We start from the raw sequence: 25,390 nt of genomic DNA, 5'->3' as shown, positions 1-25,390 counted from the left end.
CTTTTCTCAGCCTCAATAGGTGATCACGTTATGTAAACCTTAAGACGTGCAAGCTGATTCCGCAGTGATGCGTATTGATAAGTGAATATGGTCTCCTTCAGTTTCGTCTTTAAACGTGGACAGCCTTCAATGGCCATTGGAAGCATTCGTCACACAACCAGAACCGTGTATGACGTTCAATGGGGTCATGCCTATACATGATGACATGTCGAACACCAACCCAGTTGAGATGAGGGTGATTTCACGCCGAATCAGACAGGGTGGTCCAGTCGACCTCTCAATTTTTTTCCTTTCATACATGTATTAAAGCCTTGTCCCTAGGAGACATATTGGCGCTGAAAGTGGTTGAAAATAATTGGTTATTTTTCAATGAATTATTCAGATGTGGGCATTTCGACCATTGCGCTTCCTACGAAGTTTGACGCCACGTCTCGTCAGAAGAGTTTGATATATTCAGCTGATTTTTTTTCTTATTGTCAGAGGCGGATAGCATTGCAGGGTATGTTCGGAAGATTCTAAGGTTTGGCTTCGAGGAGATAAAATATCGCAAAGTTGCCTCATTTGTACATTATGGGACGTTTTGAGATCCTGAGTAGTCATCTCCCAATTGCGATACCCGAAAAGTAATCCATCATTGTGTTCGTCTCGAAACGACCTTTCTTCTCATAGCAAGTACATCATATTGTGATTTGGGCCAACGCACACAACAGCCTTGTTGTGAGGGGTGTCTGCCGAAAATACGTACATTTGACAGCGCGCATCCCACATATTATCACTCGTGATCGTTAATTTTACTCAAAAACGTTCATCATAACGGCTCAAGACAGCACATTGAAACATTTGCTTGAGAGATGGTCGAAGTTACGTTCGTAACGCAACGTCGTTCGCAACGTAACTTGGACCATCTCAGAAGCAAAATTTTTTGATGGTGGTGATGATGATTCGGGTTTTTTTCTGGCGCCTTGACAACTAGGGTCATAATGCGCCATTCCAATTATAAGAATGAACTAGCTAAAAGAAAACAACATGTTTACTTAAAAGATCTCATGAATGAATGAAACCATCATTCTAAAAGTACAACAGGTTAAGAACTCCGACGTCTTTCATAAAATTAAATACTGCACTAAAAGGAACGATAGCGTCGTCACGCAACAAGAGCGCTGGGTGAAAACTAGAAGTAGTACTTGTAAAACTCTCTGAAATGATGTTTGCTGTAACTGTTATGCGATCGACATGAGGTGAAAATGTGTAGCTAGTACAGAGATTCACCACAATGAGTGCATTCCTCTCCTCGAAGCAGAAACCCACGGGTAAAAAAAAAATGTATGAACGATTTTTAGGTATGATCGCAGGACACATTGCAGGCGGTCATTGAGTTACTGGGTGCGGCATTGCTCTCTGCAGTTTATTTTCTGTCTCCCGTTACCAAAATTATTGCCATTTTAGGTTGACCACCTTGTTCAAGGTTGACCTCAGATCCTGATATCCATTTCAAAAGGAGTCATAAAAGCAAAAAGGACTGCTGCAGCAGCAGCCTGATCACCACTATCATCACCCCATATACGCGTGTGGCTTGGCATCAAACAGAATTTCAAACGCTCACCCCTCTTCAGTACCGTACTAGTGAAATATCGTGCTCGTTGTACCAGGTGGTTTTTCTGTTTATGTACGTTGCACATTTCCTGGAGAGTGGAAAGAGAGTATGTGTATATTGTAGATGAGTTTATATAAGTTGGCAATATGAAATTTAGAGCTAGGTTGACTGGACAAACCTCCTGCTGTATATATTGATGCCACCTTCTTTAACCGATGAGATCGTGTACATGTTCCTGAGACCACCGCACATACTACTGCGGTACTGGACTTTGAGCCGTCTGTATATATTTCGATGTGTTCTGGAAACCTTTGGTTGATATCTACAAATTCCTGCTGCAACACACGCGTAGGGGTTTCATGCCTGACATACTCTAATAATGAGCAATTGTACTGTGGTGGCGACTGCCGCGGAAGAATCCCCTTAGCTGCTTCCACAAGCAAACGGTTACAAGGGGTGAAATCATGGTGTTCAACATCCCTTGCAAGTCGCATGCTAAACGGGGGTACGACACTTGGTCTATTGATAAAAAGGCATTCAAAAGATGTGCATTTGATCGAAGAAAGTGTAGGGTGCTAACGATAAGTTTTGGCTTTGAGGGCGTACATTGCCCCAACATAAAATCGATGCGTTTCTAGAGACCATTCATTAGCTTTTACATGAAGACTTTCAACCAGAGATGTTCTGGAAGCACCGAATACCAACCATATTCCTTGATGACGTATCCAGTTTAGAATTTTCAATACCGACTGACGAGCTGAACCGAAGACGATGCTGCCATAGTCAAGTTTTGAGCGGATTGTCCATGTCTATACCCTGTGCAGCGTTTTCCTATCCGCACCCCAAGAGCTGTTGGCCAGTATTTTTAGTAGATTCGGAGATTTTGTACACTCGACTTTCAAGCTTTTTACGTGAGGCAGAAATATGAGCTTTTTGTCACGAATTATCCCAAGAAATTTGTGTTCGGACTGAACTGGAAGATTATAGCTACCGACTTTGAGGCAGGGTGGTGGAAACACTCGCCTAACTCTCGAGAATGGGACACAGACTGTCTTCTCTGGTGAAAATGTAAATCCGTTCTCGGAAGACCATTTCACTAGTTTGTTTATTGCTAGCTTTATTTGTCGCTCGCATATTCTTACGTTTGTGGACCTACAAGATAACTGAATATCGTCCACATACAAACAGTACTTTATAGGCGGTGGGATGGAAGTAGCCACAGGATTGATATTTACCAGAAATAGTGTGACACTCAAAGTAGACCTCTGTGCCATGCAGTTCCCTTGCACAAATGGACATGACAGGGTTGTTCCAAGTTGAACTCTCAATGTTGTTCCTTTAAGGTAGTTTGCAATTCATCTAGGAAGACAACCTGGTATGCCAAACGAGTGGAGATCTAGCAGTATACCATGCCACCAGCAGTACCATAAGCCTTCTCTAGATTAAAAAAACAGACACACAGAAAGACGCTGGCGTCTCCGCACAAATGCCTCACGGATGGTTGCCTCTAGACGGATCAGAAGATCCATCGTCGAACGCTCCTACCGAAGACCACACAGCATCTGAGCTAGACATTGATTCCCTTCCACGAAGTGGACCAGCTTCTTATTAGCCATTCGCTCGAACGTCTTGCCGAGGCAGCTCGTAAGAGTGATGGGTTTGTAACTGCTTGGATTTGAAGCATCCTTTCCAGGTTTCAGGAATGGAATAACAGAAGCCGTTTTCCAAATGGATGGGAGTGTATACCCCCTATCCAGACCTGATTAAAAAAAATAGCAATATTTTTTGACTCCTCAGACATGTGACTTAGCATAGAATATGTCACCCGATCTGGGCCTGTGGCAGTTGCTTTTACGGACGACAACACTCTCAACAGTTCCATGAAAGTAAAGGGCTGGTTACACGCAATCCCATCACCACTACCAAGAGGAACTTTTTGTTTCTCAGACGTCTTTTTAACTTTGAGTTACTGTTTACTCTACTGGAAAGAGCTTGAAATGCTTTCCCAAGGCATTAGCCTCTTCTTCCAGGCTTTCACATACTTGACCATTAACTTTTAATAGAGAGACAGAGTGACCAATATGTTACCCTCTGATTTTTGAAGTTGATCCCAAACAATTTTTGTTGGTGTGTTGGAAGACAAGGAAAATATAAAGCTGCGCCAGGCGGGCCGCTTTGCTTGCTTGCATGCCCACCTGACCTTCGCTCTTACCTTTTTAAAGAGCAAAATATTTTGTGATGTGGGGTACCGTCGAAACCTACTACACGCACGACTTCGAAATGTGCGGGTTTCCTTGCATTCACTGTTCCACCAGGGCTCTGGTCACTCTGGTCACTCACTGCAGCTTACCAGATGTTTGTGGCATGGATTTTTCTGCTGTCTCAAGGATTACGTTGGTGACAAGGTCGTTAGTTCTGTCAAGTCACATTTTTTTCTGAAAATTGCTTCCAATCGGCTTCTTCGAGTTTCCACTTGGGAGGACGTGTCGTTAGGGCAGTGGTGACACGGTTATAAGTTAACACCACATAGGGAAGTGGTCTATCCCCAGTGGGTTTTCGTCTACGTTCCATTCCATATCTTGCAGCAGTGATGGACTGCAAAAAGAAAGATCTAAGGCTGAGAATGATTGAGTAGATGGATGCATAAACAGGGTGTCCCAGAAAACGTGTCATTGAATTATAACAAAAAAACTACGCCACCTAGAATCATGCGGTCAATGGCATTTGTTCGTATTGGGTTTTTGCCACCTCCTGATGTGAATGTCATGTATCGTAAGTTTAATTATGTAGATATTTGCGAACTGAACTCTGAAATTTGCCAAGTAAAGGTCACTTTTTTACCCCACCAATATGAAGAGCGTGCCAAATGCACTCAAATTCATGATAACTGACAGTGATATTCATGAGCTATCCTATCGCAAAAATTTCCGAATATCATGCTTTTCGGAGCACCGGACCATAACGCGCGATGATTTTTTGAGCGCAATTGCTCTCAGCCCGACGAAAGGAGGTTCCAAAGCCAGCCCACAGAGTGATAGAAGAACAAGTAACAGTTCCTAAAATTTGGAGAGGGAAAGCATTATCCCACCGAAATTCCGACGCGAGAACTGATGAAACCCATGCCTGTGTTATCTCTTTCTGCGATGCCAGGGTGGGCTGGGCTTCCAACCTCCTTTCGTCGGACTAACAAACCTTGCGCCGAAAAATGCATCGTGCGCTATAATGTGGGAGCTCCGTAGAGCATGATGTTCGGCTATTTTTTCCGATGGGATAACTCCTGAATACACCTGTCAATTATCATTAATTTGAGTAAATTGGACACGCTCTTCATATTGGTGGGGTAAAAAAGTGACATTTACTTGGCAAATTTCCGACTTAAGCTCGCAAAAATTTACATAATTCAACTTATGATACCCGACATTCACATCAGGAGGTGGCAGAAACCCAGTAAGAACAAATTCCATTGACCGCATGACTCTAGGTGGTGTAGTTTTTTTTATCATAATTCAGTGACACGTTTTCTGGGACACCCTGTATGTGGGTCTTCCGGTGTTCAAGAGGAATATCGAGGACATTAACAGAAGTCTTTCTATCAGTTTTCCTCTTGTATCTGTTCTTGCACTGCCTCAAAGCAGGTTATGGGCACTAAAGTCACCTGCAAGGTGTTGGGTGCATCTTTGTGTGAAGGTTTCTGACGGTGGCGGATAAACTGTGCACAGATTCCAAGTTTGTAGTCAGGTGCATTTGTTTCGTTGGAAAGGAACCTTGTGTTAAAATTGCTACACCTCAAGATGATCGGGATGTATCTGATCGATCTTTTCGAAAAATGTTGTGTGTGCAGTGGATTAGGTGTATGGATGTTTGAATATGCTTATTGAATGCAGAAACATGCTGCACTGCACTTGTCGAAAGGGTTGTTCATATAAGCTAGGTTCGAAATTAGCACACGGCAGTTCCACTGAAGGATCTTCTCGCCCATAATTATGGCAGCACCGAGGAGAAAAAGGATGTGTACAGTAAACTTCTGCCAACCAACGAAAATATACTGCATTATATATTTGTTTACGGTTGTTCAAACAATAACTTATTTCTTTTGGGCTGCTTCGTTACATTTCTCCGAAGAGCCGCCAATTCCTCCGCCAATATGTCGACGAGTGAAAGATTGCTCCCCGAAAGTTTTTTTTTTCTTTTTCTTTGTGGCTTGCGGCTCGCGCTCATGGACGAGCCTTGCGAGCTCATGTCGTCCTCACAGCCCATTAGTGATGACGAAGGTGGTGCCTCTGAAGACGGAGCCACGGAAGAGGATTGAGACGGAAGTGGCGTCGGTGTTAGTTACGCTACGGGAGTTTCGGGGATTGGAAGTGATTTTTCACCTCATTGTACTTGAGTTGCATTTGTCTGTGTATTTATTAATGGCTCAATCTGTGTTGACTGTGTGACCAGTTTAACTTTTGTTTTTGCAGCTGTGGCGAAAGGTGTCTAAAAAAAGACGGAAACACTTTCTTCCGTACTTCTGGATAACTGATGTTGTGAGTAACTTTGATGTGTAAGACCTATTTTTCAAATTTCCATTTCGCACAGGATCTGGAGTAAGATGGGTGACCGAAAGAGCAGTTTATGCAGCTGTCTGCTGGCCCTTTGACCTCCTTAGTCTCGAGATCAGACGTGTGACACTGTGCGCAACGGGCAGAGCCACGACACGAGGTTGCAGCATGGCCAAACCTGTTACCACGGAAGCAGCGCAAAGGGATTTGGGATGTATGGTCGCACTTCTGGTGATAGATCCAACTTTCAACTTTTGAGAAAGAGTGGTGCGAGCAAAGGTCGATATGATATTTCGGGTCGTGATATACACATCCTTCTTTCTTATTCTTATTTTACGTGCATCTATGAGGCCCTGGTCTTTCAGGTTGAGAAGAATTTCATCAACAGGCACGTCAATGATTTCGGACACGGCGGTGACGCCTCGTCTAGTTTTAAAGTCGTGTGTGAAGATGATGTTATTCTTTTGCCTAACATTTCGTGTGTGTCCAAGACGGTGTCACAGTCTGTTTTGGAGGTGCACTTGATCAACAAGTCACCTAATGGCATGCGCTTAATTTCTGGTACATGCTCAATGAATAACGGCATGCTTAGAGGGAGATGCCACCGCCTTCTCAATGAAGAACGGTGACATCTTACCCAAGCGTACTACTCTTTCTTTGTCATTTTCAGTCGCTGCAAGCACTGTGTATTTTGCAGTAAACCTTGTTGAATCTGAATTGTGGACTTTGCTCCGGAGACGCTTGGCATTCCCGATCAGAGAGTTTGAGAAATTTTTAACTAACAATCTCGGTCTAACTAAGTCATTCACGTTTCTAGTCCATTCGCGTGAGAAGGTCCCGGAGTTTTAAGGAAAACCAATCGGTACGGGCTTGACCAAGACCCCGACTACCACCCTTCAAGGCTTCTACCCTTCACCTTAAATCCCCTTGGCACGGTACGGTTAACACCCTGCGACTGGGGGCTGGGATCTGTGGTGGAGCCGCTCACAAAACACCAGCATACGCCAATGCCCCCTGAGGGCAAAATTTATTATTATTTTTTTATGTGCTGTTTTGAGTCGTCATGAAAACCCTTTGTGAGTAAAATGAGTGATCACGAGCATAGCTGGGCGAACTCACTCATGAGGGCCCTCATGAGTGCCCTTCACCCTCACCTCACGCCTTTGAGGTGAGGGTGAGTGAGGGCAAGCCCGCGATCAGGCCATCCGTGAGTGCACTCATGAGGTCTTACCATCAAGAAGTCCCCTGTGAGTGCACTCATGAGGTTTTGCCCCTCATGAGACCTCCTGTGAGTGCACTAATGAGGTTTTGCCCCTCTTGCGACCTCCTGTGAGTGCACTCGTGAGGTCTGAGGCGCGCCAGGTCTGTGTGAGTGAAGTCACTGGTGAGGCCTGAGGGGTGTGAGGTCAGTATGAGTGCATTCAGAAATGAGGTTAAATGAGGCTTACGAGACGTGGGCACTGTTCCAGCGATCCAGCTACCGGCAGGGTGCACTTTAAAGGGCTGGTGTGCACGTATTTATCAATTTCGTCTACGTCGCGCTGGAACACAGTCAAGCCTCCTGAACTGACGGATTAGTTGGTGATATGGTTCCAGCGACCCAACTACACGCAGTATGCACTTTAAAGGGGATGGTGTGCCAGTTTTTAGCAATTTCGTCCACGTCACGCTGGGAACACAGCCACGTGTCCTGAGTTGACTGATGACTTGGTGATATAGTTCCAGCGACCCAACTCCAGGCATGGTGCACTTCAAAGAGCTCGTGTGCACGTTTTTAGCAATTTCGTCTATGTCGCGCTGGGAACACAGCAAAGCGTCCTGATCTGACTGATGACTTGGTGATATGGGTCCAGTGACCCAACTACAGGCAGGGTGCACGTTAAAGGGCAGGTGTGCACGTTTTTACCAATTTCGTCAACGTCGCGCTGGGAACACAGCCAAGTGTCCTGGGCTTTGCTGTGCTTGGCTTCCCAGCGCGACATAGACGAAATTGCTACCCTTTAAAGTGCACGCTCTCTGTAGTTGCGTCGCTGGAACCATACCACGAAGTAATCAGTCAGCTCAGGACGATTTGCTGTCTTCCCAGCGCGACGTAGACGAAGTTGCTAAAAGCGGGCACACCAGCGCCTTCAAAGTGCACCCTGGCGCTAGTTGGGTCGCTGGAACCATATCACCAATTAATCAGTCAGCTCAGGACGCTTCGCTGTATTCCCAGCGCGACATAGAGTAAATTCGTAAAAACGTGCACACCAGCCTTTTAAAGTGCACCCTGCCTGTAGTTGGGTCGCTGGAACCATGTCACCAAGTAATCAGTCAGCTCAGAACGCTTTGCTCTGTTCCCAGCGCGACACAGACCAAATTTGTAAAAACGTGCACACCAGCCCTTTAAAGTGCACCCTGCCTGTAGTTGGGTCGCTGGAACCATATCGCCAAGTAATCAGTCAGCTCGGGACGCTTTTCTGTGTTCCCAATGTGACATAGACGAAATTGCTAAATACGTGCACACCAGCCCTTTAAAGTGTACACAGCCGGTGGTTGTGTCGCTGGAACCATATCATCAGTGCCTTCATAATTTAATTTGCGCACGTCTGCTATGCGTCATTTGACCTCATTTCTGAATGCTCTCATACGGAGCCTACACACCTCAGGCCTCATCAGTGACTTCATTCACAGAGACCTGGCGCCCTTCAGACCTCATGAGTGCACTGACAGGAGACCTTATGAGGGTAAGACCTTCAGGACTTGCGTTTGTGAGTGCCGTGAGGGTGAGGGCAAGTGAGGGCATGTGCCCGTGAGGGCCGTGAGGGTGAGGGCGAGTGAGGGCATGTGCCCATGAGGGCCGTGAAGTTGAGGGCGAGTGAGGGCCTGTGCTCGTGAGGGCGGTGAGGGTGAGGGCGATTGAAGGCATGTGACTGTGAGGGCCGTGAGGGAGAGTGAGGGCATGTGCCCGTCAAGGCCGTGAGGGTGACGGCGAGTGAGGGCATGTGCCCATGAGGGCGGTGAGGGTGTGGGCGAGTGAGGGCATGTGCCCGTGAGGGCCGTGAGGGTGAGGACGAGTGAGGTTTCACCAAAATGCCCAGCTATGGTCACGAGTGGGAATATATGGGAAGCAAGCTGTCGAATTTATGCATTTTCCGTAGACACCCCTCACAAAAAGACAGTTGAGTGCGCTGCCCCAAATCAGAATATGATTTTCTTGCTATGAGTAGAAAGGGCATTTTGAGACGAACGCAATGACGTGGATTACTTTCGGGTATCACAATTGGGAGACGACTAGTGCGGTTCTCAAAACGTTTCATATTTTATAAACGAGGCAACTATGCGATATTTTATCTCCTCAAGGGCAAATCTTAGGATCTCCGGAACTTCGAATGCAATGCTACACACCCTTGACGGTATGTAAAAAAATCTGCTGAATATGACCAATAGGTATGCAGATACGTGGGCCAATCTTCACAGGAAGCGCAATGGTGGAAATGCTTATATCTGAATGATGGTTTATTAAGGAATAACCACAAATTATTTTCAACTACTTTCAGCACCAGTATGTCTCCTAGGGCTTTATTATATGTTTGAACCAAAAAAAAAAAAAAAAAGGGGGAGAGATCGACCAGACCACCCTGCCTGATTCGGCGTGACATCACCCAGGAGCAATGAAAGTGCAAACAGGCGGCATATTTGGTGTATGACCATTCCACCAGCCAATGACGATAACTACCAATAGAGTGACTGCTAACATTAGAGCTTATTACGCGGGCATAATTCAACGGAAACCAATCACATGACGAACAAGGAAAGAAAGAAAAGAAAGGTAATAGCAAAAGGGCAAAAATCATATCGCAACCGTTCCACTTGTTTCTTCCCGATCCCAAATACAGGTGCTGGCTTGGATGCAGCTTCATAGACGCCGCACGAACGCAACGGCCAGGGTAACATTGTTCTACTAAAAACGCATCCCAAACTTCTTTTGGGACTTGCTTCCCGAAACCACCTTGAACTGACGTATCGGCAAACGCAGGCAGGCAGCCCCACACCCGGCACTGCAACGGCACATTGCCGTACGGGGTGCTGCTTTTTATCGAGTAAGACTGTTCCCGCAAACTCGTATTTATGCCTTGTACGATATTGATCGCCTCTGGCGATGAATCTCCCCACTCTCCATCTCAAAATAAAGTTGTTCTATGATATTGTAGATGATGCTCTCATGACATGCTGCCAACATTTGTTTGTGCTTCGTTTGGCAGCATGTATCCTCTTTCTCTTTATTTTTACTTCCGTGTTAGCGCAGCAGCAGTGGCTATGAGCGGCGTACAGACGTGGACAGATGGAGAGAGGGCAGGAGGGGGGAGTGGGGTTAGAATGCGTCCTGGGCCGACTTCAGGGGAACCGTGCCAACATTTGTCTGGACCTGGCCCGACTTTAGGGTAGTTGTGCCAACATTTGTCTGGAAAGTCTTCGAAAAGTCTGAAAAGTCTTCTTCCAGGGAAAACCTCAGACAGCACAGCCGATGAGAGGATCCGAACCTGTGTCATCTTCCAGTCTCGGCGTGGAAAGCAATCATCCTAACCACTATGGCACGGGAGCTGGTGCATGTATCCTTCACGTCTTGGTTAACCCTCTGGCATAACTCTACCTGTTTTATAGAATCCGACAGAAATGAACGAAATCTTGTTCTGACGGGGGCCACCCAAGCCCATGTTAGTTACGAGAGTAAACCGTCAAGCGGATGACAAAGACCGCCAAATCAAGCTCAAAAAATGGTCTTGCATGCTGTGAGAGGGTAGTCAACAAGATCTCCTTAACATGCGGGAAGATGTACATCGGTCAAGATGGATGGGGCGTCAGTACGAGGCCGCAGGAAGAATCTTATTTGATGAGAAGCAGCACTCCGTCGGGCAATTTGCCGCTACCTTCTCGAGGTCGCTGCTGCCACCCTGTGTTCGCCGACACGTCATATGCAGGAGGTATCAAGGACCTCAGAGGACCTCATTTGTGAGTCCCAAGAGAAATTTGTGAGGCCTTAGTGATAGAACAATCTAACCCTGGGAATTGCGTTAGAGCGGCGCCCATGAAGCTGCTTCCACGCGGACACTTGCATTGGGATTGGGATGATAACAGATGTGAAGGTTGCGAGCTGAAATTTTGTTTTTGTTTTCTCGCTTTTTCTGTCGCCTTTATGTTTTGTTTCCTTGCTCTTCTTGTGATTGGCTTGTGATGCGCTGCATTGCGCCATTGAAGAGAGAGTGGAACAGATTAGTTATGCACGCTACATATCCTGCTTGGATCTTACTCGTGGGTATTGGTAGGTCCCACTAAGCGACACAGCGAACAGATATGCTGCCTTCATCTGTCCCTTAGGTACGTTTCGTCCCCTAATCTTCTGCTTAAAGAATGCTCTGTTCTACTTTTCAAGACTAATGGACAAAGTTTTAAGAGGAACGGAAAATTCTGCTTTGCCTTATTTGGACGACATACCTATTTTTTCGAATTCTTAGGAGGATCATTTAACACATCTAAGAGCTGTGTTTACTCGTCTGCGTTCAGCAGGACTTACAGTTAAAGCTGAGAAATGTCAGCTAGGCTGTGCTGAGTTATAGTACCTGGGTCACATTATAGGGCAAGGTAAAAGACGGCCCATGGACGTCAAAATAGCCGCAGTGAAGGAGTTCAAAAGACCTCAAACAAAATATTGGGGCTTGATGGTTACTAGCTGCATTACATCGAGAATTACTCTTGTATCGCCACTCCTCTTACTGATGCTTTGCGAACAGGGGAGCCGAATGAGATCACATGGAACGAAGAAGTGAAAAGGCTTCTCAGGAACTCGAAATGGCACTATAGTTAGTAAGCCAATACTAAGAGCTCGAGACTGTGACAAACGTTTTTTGTCCAGTGTGACGCTAGCGACCGTGGATTGGATTCGGGGCAATTTTGTGCCAAAAGGAAGAAAGCGGACAAGGACATCCCATTCTCTACGCTAGACGTAAGCTAACGATTCGCGAGCAATCGTACGGTGCTTCTGATAAGGAGTGCGCTTGCCTAGCGTGGGCTGCTCGGAAGTTCAGCTGCTGTCTCTGCGGAACTCCTTTTGCTCTTGAAACTGATCATTGTCCACTGCAGTGGCTAGAAAGCAAAAGGGCGACTTCTTAGATGGAGTTTAATTCTCCAAGATTTCAATTTTGCCGTGAAATACAAGAAAGGAAAGCATCACGGTAATGCCGATTGCTTGAGCCGCTACTCCTGTAGCTAGGGGTTAGAGCACAGGTTTCTTTATGGGTCTCTGTTTCAGTTCGGGATTAGTTGAGAAACCGTGAGTTTGGGTTGACTTTTGGTGGATAACGGACCTGTTCTTCCGTTATGTATGATTTTAGTAGGTGTTCTTTGGTGTTATTGCAGCATTCCTTGGTGTGTATCAGGGAAATTTTGCCGTTTGTTCGGTCGGTGTTTGAAGGGCTGGATTTTGTTTGCTCGTTGCGCCCTGAACTTTGTACTGAAGTATTCGCAGAACTAAACGACCACTCAACCATTTCGTGGAGCAAGTCGTGCAACATCGTGCTTCGTGCATCATTATCAGGATCGATTGTGCTGGGTCGAACGGCTGAGGAGGTGTAACGACCCTGTCCTCAGCTTCATCAATATGTGCATCTCTCATGTGCATCGTGCATCGCAAGTCTCATGGGTATCGTAAGTGTGCCACGAGGAAGGTAGAAAACCTGGGGCGATAAAAGGAACCGGCGTCGGCAAGCCGGGTCTTTCTGCTCCGGCTTTCGATGTTGCTGCCTCAGGGCTTTGATCAAGCGTCTCACTTTTGTAGAGGTTGTCGTCGTGCTTGCCCTGAAGGGTCACTACAAGTGGTGGCAGCGCCAGTTGCCAGTCAGCATCCACATTGTTCGTCTTCTTGTCCTTATCTCTTGCTGCTTACTCGACCAATGGTATCTTCAAATAGCGGGCGCTGTCGACAATCGAAAACATACTATATTCCCCCCTCCGCCACATCGAATTACACATTTTGGTTGGAAGTGGACTGGATACTGATATTTTTTATCAACAACCTTCCAACATGCTGGACATACCTTCAGATTCACATGCTCAACCATAATTGTCTCCGCTTGATCTTTACCCACGTGATGGATACGCCAGGAGTTCTACATTTTGTACTGTACGATGTTCCCAATAGTTTGCATTCTCGTGACAGGTCGATTCTTGCCGAAGAGCAAACGAACGGTAGAGCTCTGTCTTACCTGCTTCTATGAGCCAATCAAGAGGGATCTGAAGTATCATCCAAACATGGTATGCCTGAGAAAGAACAGAATCATTGGTTACTAACCAGCCAGTTATAACGAACGCAAAACTGGACGGAAACTGGGTGTACTATACTATTATCTGTCTGTTTATACAGACAACGAGAGGAGCTGTTGTAGCAGCGCAGAATCGAAGTTGAATGCCGCAATTATTTCGGGAAGATTAAGATGATGGATACTTCTTGTCAACACGGCAGGGAAGTAACAATCTCACATGGATCTACGCCTTCGGTCCGAAGTTGTGCTGGAGTCGCATAGCGTGTTTTCAACGTAAAAATAGGTGTATTTTAAGTGTTTAAAGTGCACTAGGATAGACCTGCAGGGTCTTGGCAAGTGCAGGGTGATAAGGAATCCCGCTGAAAAAAACTTAGGGATGGGCTCAGTTATGCACGAGCCTCAGGGGTTTATGTGAAAACGACATTATCTCAGATTCGCTTGCCCGGCTCTGGCTCCTCCACGATCCTGAGCCACCCTCTGGGTGCCCTCCATGGTCTTTGTACACGGAACACTGGAGTGGTGTATATAGTCATCTGAGCGACACGGTTGCTGCAAACAGGAGCAGATAGACTTACAAACAGGTGACCGGGTACTCGACGCAGTAAGTCTGTACACTCCCGAAATAGGTCGCTTTGGTGTTCCGTAAACTTTTGTCGGGTTTTGTACGCAACTTTCGCACTCAAACAAGTCGAAGGTGCCTCACTGGTAGAGGGTAAGGGCTCGGTGTGCATGCCAGCAGTCAAGTTTGCCCCCACCGCTAATCCTCTTCGGCGCTCCCGTAGGCCTCTATATCGCTAGCTGGTGGACTTTAGGGTATATGTAATCAGGTCTTCTGATTACAGTTTTATTCGATTCTAATTATAATTTCATTTCATCCTGGGAAAATTGACAACTTGATTGAAACTTTATAAAAAATTGGTTACAGTTGTAGAACCTGATATGGCTTAAGAACCTCTCAAAGGGTTGCCAACGGCACCTCGATCGGCATCCTAGCTTCACGCGTTCGCGAGATGGTATACCCGCAAAGTACACGTACGCGTACATTGTACGCGTTTCTCTTGCACGCGCCCTCCTCATCCAGAGATTGCGTTAGCCGCTACAATGGCCTTGCTAGTTATCTTGATGTTGCTGGTTGGTTTTTATCGGTCTACTACTCATCGGGTTATCCCGTCAGATTAGGAATAATTTCGTTGGATCACACATTTTTACTAGGCGACTAAACCGAACTTAGAGACGTTTTCATGTCAAAAGGACATACGGGGCATAAAGGACAAAATGTATCCTGTGCCCTGGGATCTTGCACGCTTGGAAAAAATGTCATCAGCGTAAAACCAAATTGCCATAAGGGCTGTAGACATTTGTCAGAAAGTGCAGTGTTGTGTACTTGCCGTACTGTACATGATGAATTGTGCATGGCTGTGATGATAATGTTAACTCATAATGTGAGAAGAATTTAATTGAAGTCGCTACGGTCGTCTCTAACTAAAGGAAACGACTACATGCGTATGATCCTCATGGTGCAGAAGACTGCTGGGTAAAATACTGCCTGTACATCTGCTTACGATATCTGAAATGCTGTTTGGTATCTTTGTTATCGGACACGTAATACTGAGAGCGTTGTAACGGAACATTTCGTGCAGCAAAATATTGCGACTTTGAAGTGCGCGCCAAACGGAACCGATATATTCAAGAAGTGTCAAGAAATACAAACTTCACGCCAGAGGCTATAAAGTTCTGCTTTGCTCCATCTTAGCGTAACTAGAATTTCGGACCGGAAGTGCCAAATCTCAGCATGCGTGGAGCACGCTCTCAACTTGAAAGCTATTATCACGCAATAAGAGCAGTATTGCGCTCGGAGAGAAGAGTAGATGACATTAAAAAAACAAAAAATGCGGCAAAACCATGCAGTTTCGGAGGAAAACCAGACCAAATATGCACGGGCCGATTCCGCGCTACCGTGGCGCAGGCACAAGCCCGGTTCGCTTTGACCCATGTGATCTCGTAGCCCAGATGTGCAACTGGGCGGTCCACTACCGCGCGGCTAACAATTAAGCGCGGCTGACAAACTCTTGGGACGTGCACCGGCCGCCTGCCTGCGAGGTATGCACTGCTTCCAGTTTTGCAATGTATTTATACCTCCGTTAGGGTACCTCTGCTTAGAGTGTATGGAGTACTGCTATTAAGGTACAGAACCGGAACGCAGGTCGTTCGTCTTACAAAAATGCTCCGGAGAAAACCGTCCCTCAAATTACTGGCGGAAATACTTGACAATGAGTCTGGCAGCAATGAGTGGCAGACGTTTTAGTTGCTTATGCTTGCTGTATTGGGTAGCTTCGCCCTTCATGCCGCATTCGCCGTCGAACTTATTTGTAGAATGAAAACTGTTTGCAGCTGGAAGTTGTAGGGCTGATCTGTAATGAGTGTCCCTTGCATGTCTCTCTATATCAATGAAGGGCAGCTGGATCGGATAGAGCATTTTATTGCGAAAAGTGATAACGTCATGCGGACATTCTACACGTTTTCCTGCCCATTTTAGTCGAAGTGCCATCTGAATTAGTCCAGATGCCACCTGAAATAATCAAGGCGCCATTCAGTTTAATGCGGATGCCATCTGAAATAATCCAGGTGCTGTTCAGTTTAATCCGGGTGTCACCTGAATTAATTAATGGTGTTCTTAAGCACTATACCCGTGTGTTTACACGAGGGAGAACCCCGTGGAATATTCTACAGACATCGTGTGGCAGGAAAAGCTCAAAGCTGTTGTCGGGACTGAAGTTCCGCTGCGTCTTATGTTGAGCATTAGCACTGCGCCGAGATATCGCGAGTTGACGATCAGAATTATAGCAGACGATACCATTATTTACAGATTATATTTACAGGCGATTATTTACAGAACGACAGAATAGCAGACGCAGCAGGACATGGTCATGTCCTTTGCTGCGGAATATCTTGTGATTCAGCCGCAGGATATTCCCTGAAGGACATGACGTACATCCTGCAGCTGAGCCACAAGATATTCCGTAGCGGACGACAGGACCAATGGCGTCGTCTGCTATAGGCGTCGTCTTTTCATGCTCTTCTAACCCTGGGGGATATCATGCAGACCAGTCACAAGATATTCCGTAGCAGACGGCAGGACCAATTGCCGTCTCCTATGCGAGTCATGTCTTTTCGTGCTCTTCTAAGCGCGCGGGGTATCTTGCAGCTCAGTCAGAAGATATTCTGTAGCAGACGACAGCACCAATGGTGTCGTTTGCTACACTCCCGCTTCAACTCCCAATATGTCGGCGTCGTGGGAATGCTCAACACAAGACGCGGCAGAACTTCAGTGCCATCAGCATTAATATTTTTTTTTTCCCTTCCTCTATAATATTCTGTGGGGATGTCGATCGTGTGAATACACGACTGCAGTGCTTAAAAACGCCACGCATTAATTCAGATGACAGCCCTATTAAAGCGAATAGTACATGGATTATTTTAGATGGCACCTGGATTAGACTGAACGGCGCCTGGATTATTTCGAATGGCACCTGGATTAAATTAGATGGCACTTGGACTAAAATGGGCGGGAAAACCTGTAGAGGCTAGTGCGGTGACGCATGTACTGAATTGTATGTACTGACGCATGTACCGAATGAACTGAACGCTCTGTATCTAGCATGGGCGGGGGTATTGAACTTGGGGAAAGTGCGTGTGACCTGCTTTGAGTTGGCGGCTTGGTACACCAAGGGAGGGGAAGCGGGAAGGTTGAAAAAGAAAGGGGGAAGATGGTGGCAGTACACTAGAGGGAAGGGTATGCACTCCCTCTTGCTCTGTGAACCGGGTAGTCCAACAGGGGTAGCTTCCCGCAGTAGCCTTCATGGTGATGCTCCGTGCCACACGGTAACCATCTCCTCGCCGATGTGCCTATCACGCATGGTCCACTGCTGAGATGTGTAGTCTGCCTGCTTGGATTTCAGGCATTGAAGGAGCTCGGTACGAAACTTGCATGACCGTAAAGGCCAACAGCGACAAGTAAACTGCTGTTATAGCGTTCCCAAAACAGGAGGACTGCATTTCGTTGACACCTACCGCAGAATTAACGGCGTAGACCAGTATGATCTCCTTTGAGTCACACATTCCAACAATAGTATAGGCCTGTGTGAAGTTTTCTGAAAAATAATGAAAACCGTCAACATGCCTTTTTCTAATGCGCCAGTCGGAACGGAAGACTTATCAGCGTTATCATATACCTTTGCTTCTCGTTGAATCTTAGCAGGCGCAGTCGGGGACGACGACGAAGTGTAAGGAGAGTAGAGAGTAACAAATGCTGATGATATCTTGTGGTCAGCTGTGTCAGTGCTGAAAGGATGTAGTGGGCGCTACCCTATAAAAGCTTACTCGCGCTGGCATGCCATGCCCGCCAACTACTCAATGCAGTGACACATGTTATCTACATATAAAACTGATAACAAGATCCGATCATGGTATATTTTGAAGTCATCGAAGCACCGCAGCTCAGAAGCACCATTTTTATACGTCATTTGCCAACGCCGCGTAGATACAGAAAGTGTGCTTTATGAGTCACCTCCCTACTTCACCATATTACCGTATGAAGTCGTGATGTACATGAGAAATTGGTGTTCTGAGGGTCGAGTTCTACAGCTGGCTAACCTTTTCAGTGACTTCTATCTTTCACCGTGATGTAGTCAGCCTCAACCAATCTCCAATGACAATGAGACAAGACAATCCAACTCCCCATGTGTCTGAAGGCAGTTTGTCTGCGTACGTACGGTCGTCTAAAGCACGTCGCGATCGGCAGTCCCCTCGCAGAATGAGTTAATACAACTTTGACAGCGATACAAAGAAGAAAAAATACACAAGGAACAATATTCATCCGCTCCTGCGCTCCTTAACGGGGAGGTATGTAACATACGTGCAAGCGTAAACTGCGACTTCTGGCTAGAAAACGAATCTGGCCAATACGAGGAGTCTGAGAAAGAGCATAGGTCTGTCAATCAAATTAAGCGTTTTTCATTGGCTGTTGTGTCCTATCGGGGCCGCCATGATACCAGAATGCTCTCGAAAATGGCGGCGTAGCTTGTATCGGCCAAGCGAGAATTTTGTGACAAAATTTATACACAAATTAATTTTATTCCCTATGCGTACATTATGTCGCAAGTGTTACGCCGGTCACGTTTAAATTCCGCTCTACTTCCGCTGTTTACTTGAAAAAAATATTTCGTAGCCTCTTACGTATACGTCTGCACGTTCCTAATCGAGCGGTAACTGACACAGATCGCGTGGGTTCAAATCTTTCAGACTCCTCAGGGGTTTTTATCGTGAGCATTAAAAATCGTTCGGATTAACTGATGAGAGGAAAACTTGAAAGTGCGAGATCACTGTCATGAACGCGTAGCCGCCGTTGACTAACGAATACTGACCTTGTATCGTTAATAAACGGCTAAACAAGGAAACAGCACAGGAAGAGCACTCTCGAAATATAACGTTTTGAACAATACGTCGGTGTAGCTCTGTGTTGCAACCCCCCCGGACGTACCCACAGAGGCGAAATTGCTGAAGTCTACTTTATAAATGGATGCGCAAAAACCTACACACATTGGCGAGTATTGGCGAAAGTATCACCAGTAACAACAAATTCTGATCTCTTTTCATGACTCATGCACCCGCAGATACAGTGCCCTTAGCAGTATAAATGGTAGAACCCGTGCATAAGAACGCATCATCACACGATGTACTTTGTGCAAGAAGTGACAGGGAACAGAGAAAGCGAAATCATTCTTTTCTTACCAGTTCTTAACCAATAAAAAAAAAGAAAACTGTCCTGTGTCAGTGGCAAGCAAGTTTTGCGGTACGGGCATCCAGTCTCCTTCCAGCCATGCTGTAAAGGTTGAACTTGCGATCCGACGAAGATGCATGTTTCATCTCCGTCACGTTTGTACGCTAGGTTATCGCCATAGTGTCCGTCGTCCCAACACCGAGCGACTGAGGCATTAGCTTAGACCTGGCGGCCCAATGTATGGCGTTCTCAGAAGCCGACGACCTAGAAAATGGGTCGGCCGAAGCTTTTGTATAGCAGTTGTCATTCTTGCCGTCGGTTGTATCCGTAAGTGTTTCTTGTACAAGAGCTCAATTTTGGGAGGAAGTGACCCTGACAGGTTGGAGAAAGCTTACAGCAGAGATGATGAAAGTAAGAGTGTATTCAGATTGGTTTGCGTTGTGTTATACCCTAAGACCGAGATTGATTCCGAGAAGGCTAGCCTTCAGACAGTGTTGCATGTGGATGTTTTAGCACGTGTGGTGTACTTCCGAGAACTGTCAATTTCGCTACAGCGCTTTTAAAAGCTGCGTCTGACCGATTGAGGTCGACTTGGCTGCCGGACTCCATAGCGGGCGGACCGGCCAGGCTGTCTCATCGAGTTGTAAGTTCGTTCCTGTAAATATTGTCGTTGTATTAATGAACAAGTTATTGTTGAGTATCCGGACGTCTTTTTCCTGGCAAGGCTTTTCCCTTACCGAGCAAGCAGAGGGAAACGAGGAAAGCAACCACCACAACTTTACTGGCGCGGTCGACAGAACCCCTGCTTTGCGCAGATGACCATCGGCCAGCAGCAACATGGGACAACTTCGAGGCAAGTCAGTCGGAGCATGCCGGCTGCAGCCGTTGGAGCGGCTGTGACCAGAAAGCAATGCTAGCCAAGCTCGGAAGCAGCTCCACGACGGACAGCGGTAGCTAACTGCAACGGACTGGCGTGAAGGTGTCTGTGCCAGCGACGAGTAGCAAGCACAACCGGGAGACCCAAGCAGCGGTGACGCGACGTTGTAGCGGCAGCATCACCAGGGTCAACTGTGTTCTTGGATTGTTGGACATAACCTCAACGCATCCTCCGGAAGCAAGATACTCCAGGAAGGTGTTTCTTTACTTACATCCCGTCTGCACTATGATCGAGGCTAGTAATGAGCGTACAGACAGGGAGATGAGGAGTAGCGAGGAGCTAGAAGTAGATGCGGCGCTTATGGACGCCATTGAGTATGAGCGCCGCATTCTTAGTTTCAGCGCGAGTCGCCAAGAAGTGGAATGTTTCGGATATGTAACTTCAGCTGGCGCAACTTAGGGCCTAAAATTCTCCGCTGTCTCAGCGTAACGTGCGACGGGAACAGGTTAGCGTGTGTTCAAACGAAAAGTTTGTGGGTATCAGGAACAAGCTGAGCAGATTGAGAGTGTTCCTGCCAAAAATGCCAGAAGATGAATCATCGGTAGGCCAATTGCTAGGAGACGTAGAAAGGACGTTTGACAAGAAAGGCGTTCCTGCCCAGTGGAAGACGGGATTTCTGTACCCGCTCTTACATAAACAGGCCGATCAGCTGTTTGCCGCTCTCTCACCACACGAGGGAAGCGACTGTCAGGCATTGACGCAAGCTATAGTGAAGCGGTCGGTGAACACTGATCTGGTTGTCGTTAGACAAGCCGAAAGGCGGGACAGTAGTCAAAAAGAACTAGAGGTAGTAGCAAAGAACAGGCCATTCCAGAAGTACACTGATAGCAATGACTGTTCCGGTTCATGTAAGAGCATGCCAGAAGCAGAAACGAGGGCGGAATGCCCTTGGAAATCTGATGATCACCAGGCTTTTGTAGAGGCCAATGATCGGCATCTAAATATCACTGTAAATGAGCCGTTTAAAGACGTCGACGTTGCGAAGGCGTCCAGCGTAAACGGTGCTCAGAGAGTAAATGTCGTCCAACGGGACATAATCACGGCACAGAAACCGCGGCGGCACAAAAGGCGGAACACGGCAAAGGACTGCTCGAGGTTAACTTGGAAGGCGCTGAAGTGTCCCTGATCAGTGGGAGGTATCACAACGTGCCGCCCACAGGCCCTGAGTTTGCGAGAAGTCAGACACTACTTGACTTCCAATCACGGCCAGCTGCTGGGCGTTGCACAAGCGCATGTTCGGCCCCGCGTGCCAAAGGTGCACGTGAAGTAGCTCCCTCGCGAGATTCTTGTGAAAGGAGTGTCACAGTCGATAGATGTATATTACAAAGAACAGTATTCGACACATTAGATTAGAAACCAAGCATGTCGCCCGTGGTATTGTTGATCGTAGTGCACTCCGGGTGAGGCAATGAGGTACCTAGAGTGCAAGTGCAGTCGGACTTTCCTCGTGAACTGTACCTTCAGTTACGTTGTTCTGTACTGTGTACGCCCATGCTTACGTTGACTTATGTATTCTCACTTGAGTTACCTTGCGGTGTATACAGTGAATAATGGCAGTTGTTTTGTTTGTTTGAGCATTCCGTCAGTATCTTTTGGCCGGTTACTAGAAGTGTATTCTTTTAAGGTCAGTCACATTACAGTAAATATGGTTTCATTTGTCAGATTGTGGAATACTCCTACCAGTTTCCAGGGTTGTGTGTGACTAGGAATTTCGAGTTTCCGTTTTAGACAATTTCGGTATTGCGTAGGTTTCCTCTCATCGCAAATCGTTTCGACTCTGACAGTACAAAATGCCCTGTTAGATTCTTGTGGAGGAAGCTGTAAAGGTTGAACTTGCGATCCGACGAAGATGCATGTTTCATCTCCGTCACGTTTGTACGCTAGGTTATCGCCATAGTGTCCGTCGTCCCAACACCGAGCGACTGAGGCATTAGCTTAGACCTGGCGGCCCAATGTATGGCGTTCTCAGAAGCCGACGACCTAGAAAATGGGTCGGCCGAAGCTTTTGTATAGCAGTTGTCATTCTTGCCGTCGGTTGTATCCGTAAGTGTTTCTTGTAGAAGAGCTGGATTTTGGGGGAAGTGACCCTGACAGGTTGGAGAAAGCTTACAGCAGAGACAGCGAAAGTAAGAGTGCATTTAAATTAGTTGCTTTGTGTTATATGTCCTAAGACGGAGATTGATTCCGAGAATGCGAGCCTTGAGACAGTGTTCCATGTGGATGTTTTAGCACGTGTAGTGTATTTCCGAGAACTGACAATTTCGCTACATCGCTATTAAAAGCCGCGTGTGAACGATTGAGGTCGACCTGGCTGTCGGACTCCGTAACGGGCGGACCGGCCAGGCTGTCTCGTTGAGTTGTAAGTTTGTTCCTGTAAATATTGCCGTTTTGTAAATAAACAATTTATTGTTGAATATGACGGACGCCTTTTCCTGGATTACCGAGCAAGCAGAGGAAAACAAGGAAAACAACCTCCACAACTTTACTCATGCTTGTGGTGAATCATGTCCTCTCATTACCATTTTTAGAACAAGAGTACAAACATCCCTTTCCTCTGATTACACTCCTAACTTGGTACCCCAAGCTTTTAGCTCTATATAGACGTAGCTTTCAAAATATAGAATATGTTAAACGCCCGATACCATTATGTAGAGGTTAAAAACGACTTCTAACCTGACACTGTAGAAGTCATGAAAGTTACTTCTGACTTCAACCCAGATCCAATGGTCTTCCGTGGTAAAAGTATCCTTTATAAGGATGCTGTAACTTGTAAACGAATTCAGCGTTTATTTGCAAAGTAACCACTATAAAAGGTACTGCTCAAAAGTTACTTTATTCTTGTTCTTGGCGCGCATTCAATGCGACAGTTTCGCATCACAGTGCATTGCGTTATTGTGTCCCCGCCTCTCTATGAACTGCGGATTGTGTTCAGAATTATGAAGGAAGCACAAGATTGATGTATAGTGGAACTTTACCAGCGTATTTGTACAGTATGTTCACTACAAAGTGTCCATAGTTACGTTTTTGCTGGACAGTCTAGAAACACTAATCGCTGCGTCCGTCTCTCTGTTAAACGTGGTTCAACACAGTTGTGTCACGCACGTGCGTTCCGTCATTTCTTATGGCTATTACACTGCTGAGGGGAGATCGTCGTTCCATTCTTGGACGCCACGTGACACTCATGACTTCCCAATAATTCAAAACTAACATTATCCTCCCCATCTATGCTGAGAAGGGTTGACCCAACGCTCGCTTTCCGCAAGCCACGAAACACCTCTCGTAAAGACGTTGCACTAATTCGGATGCGACACGATGTCGCTATTACAGCTTATTGGCGCTACCGCTTCAGACAAGTTGACTCTCCCAGATACTGTCACTGCAGTCCTCTAGAGGATCTGGAGCACATTCTTCTTTATTGCCCACACTACCAACCTTTCTGAACCGCACTCCCCGGGTCTCTAAGTCAGCTGGACCCTATCCCCTCCTCTCTATATAAATCGCTTGTCCCTGGTGAAATCCAGCCCAGCAACGCTCTGCCCTGAAAGCTCTCTTGATATTTTTGAACGCAATAGTACATATATCCTTATTGTGAAGGGGTGCATCATTTCATTCCTCACATCATTCATAGGGACGGAGTAGAGTATCGCCCCTGGCGATGAAACTCCCCATTCCTCATCTTAAAAAAATGTTGTTGTTTGTCCCTTCTTTGCTTCATTCATTGTCATCCTTGCGTGTCACTTCTTCGTGTGCCTCTGATTTACTATAGTCGCGTCGCTGACGTATCATTCTAGGCTATGAGAAAGGTGTAAGAACATTTTCGGCGTACTGAGAGGGAGTTGCAACAACGTGAGGACTGTAGTATACCTCGTTGAAACTAAACGTCGTTCATCAAAGCTGAAATGCTTGTACTGTGACGGGCTCGTGCTCCTGCCTTCGCTGGGAGCCAGGTTTGCCAGTTAAATAATAAATATTTTCCAGCTGAAATTACCTCTTTCTTTCGTTTGAAGTGTTTGTGAATCTGACCCTGCGGTGATCAGTAGCTTTTCAGCCCTCGATGCATCTAGATGAATTACGTATCCTATAGCTGTATGTTGCAAGAGACAGTTTGCGTTCTGCAGTGATGACAGCTGATTTGCAGCACCATTTGGTGTGCAGCGTCTGTGAACGAACACACGTCTGTGAAGCAGCGTTGCATGTCCAAACTAACTTTTAAGTCTGTCTGTCCGGTAGCAGATAGTACCCACTATTTATAGGTGATATGTGTACCGTTTATATAGTTTATTGGCCATAGGTTACAGGTTAACTTCTAAAATAGACGGTACTTTTCAATATTAAATGCTGTATTCGAGACATCTACAAACAAAGCGCGGCTATTTCTCATAGTAAAGTCTTTGCTTGGCATGGGGTTTTCTGTTTTACATCACAGTTGGCCCTAGGAACTTTAACTATTCTAATAACCCTGCTCTGCCATTCAATTTCAAAAGAAGATATTGCATTGAATGTCCGTATTGTATCGTCTGGCAACAATGACCGTAGCATACTCCAGCTAAATCTACATCCATCCGTGCGCTGCGGGATCGTTACAAAAGTACAGCCGATAACTTCTGAAATAGACAGTACTTTACTAGACGGTACTAGATTTACAGTGTACCTGTGCATTCCACAATGCTGCATAACCGGCTTTCAGTATGCCTGTAGAAACCCTTACGAGAAGTCGTGGAATCCAGTGTGCGAAACCCTGACCAAGGGTAATCCGATACGCTCCTCCGATCCGATACGCTCTTCGCGTTGCTAAGCAGTAATCCTCTGCTGGCAAACTGATGAATTAAAGCGCATAAGCTTGTTCACTCACCTTCCATATACGGCTGATGACACGCTGTTCACATCGTCTTCTTTGCCGTCCATGTCTGCCACACAGACAAATGCGTGTTGTTCCTCATTTTGCGTTCATTGAAGTATCTGATGTTCGGACATGAGGTACTCTCTGGACTTTAGGACTTCAGAAGGGCGTATGCAATTAAATTTCTGGTGAGAAGAATACCAAAAATGCAACTCGGTCCTGGTCTCGCGATCGCTTCCATTTTATGTCAATACTTTGGAGCCTTTACCAAAACTTTTTTTTTGGTAAACGACTTCTCAAACATTGCAAAATGACGCCGCGTTCAACAGGACACAACACCTTTATTTTATGTTTTTGAGCAAGACACTGTTGTGCACTATCGATAATGGATTATATAA

General features: G+C 46.2%; 1 protein-coding gene across 5 annotated transcripts in view; it reads right to left on the bottom strand.

Moving 5' to 3' along the window:
* LOC135374008 (uncharacterized) overlaps positions 1 to 25,078 on the bottom strand; it is a 150,962-nt gene extending 125,884 nt beyond the window's left edge. For 3 of the 5 annotated variants that reach the window (XM_064607026.1, XM_064607028.1, XM_064607030.1), the window contains exon 1: positions 13,380 to 13,436. Coding sequence is in view for 2 of the 5 variants with exons in the window: in XM_064607027.1 (XP_064463097.1) it covers positions 13,380 to 13,434; positions 17,508 to 17,555 (103 nt within the window). In the remaining 3 variants the exon portion in view is untranslated. Of the gene's footprint in view, positions 1 to 13,379; positions 13,437 to 17,507; positions 17,588 to 17,668; positions 17,778 to 25,004 lie in introns of those variants that run through there. The other 2 variants (XM_064607027.1, XM_064607029.1) reach the window with 2 other exon arrangements.
* Positions 25,079 to 25,390: the final 312 nt, after the last annotated feature.

This window comes from Ornithodoros turicata, unplaced genomic scaffold (genome assembly GCF_037126465.1).
Source record: "Ornithodoros turicata isolate Travis unplaced genomic scaffold, ASM3712646v1 Chromosome39, whole genome shotgun sequence".
Lineage (NCBI taxonomy): Eukaryota > Metazoa > Arthropoda > Arachnida > Ixodida > Argasidae > Ornithodoros > Ornithodoros turicata.
This window is presented reverse-complemented; position numbering and strand designations above follow the sequence as displayed.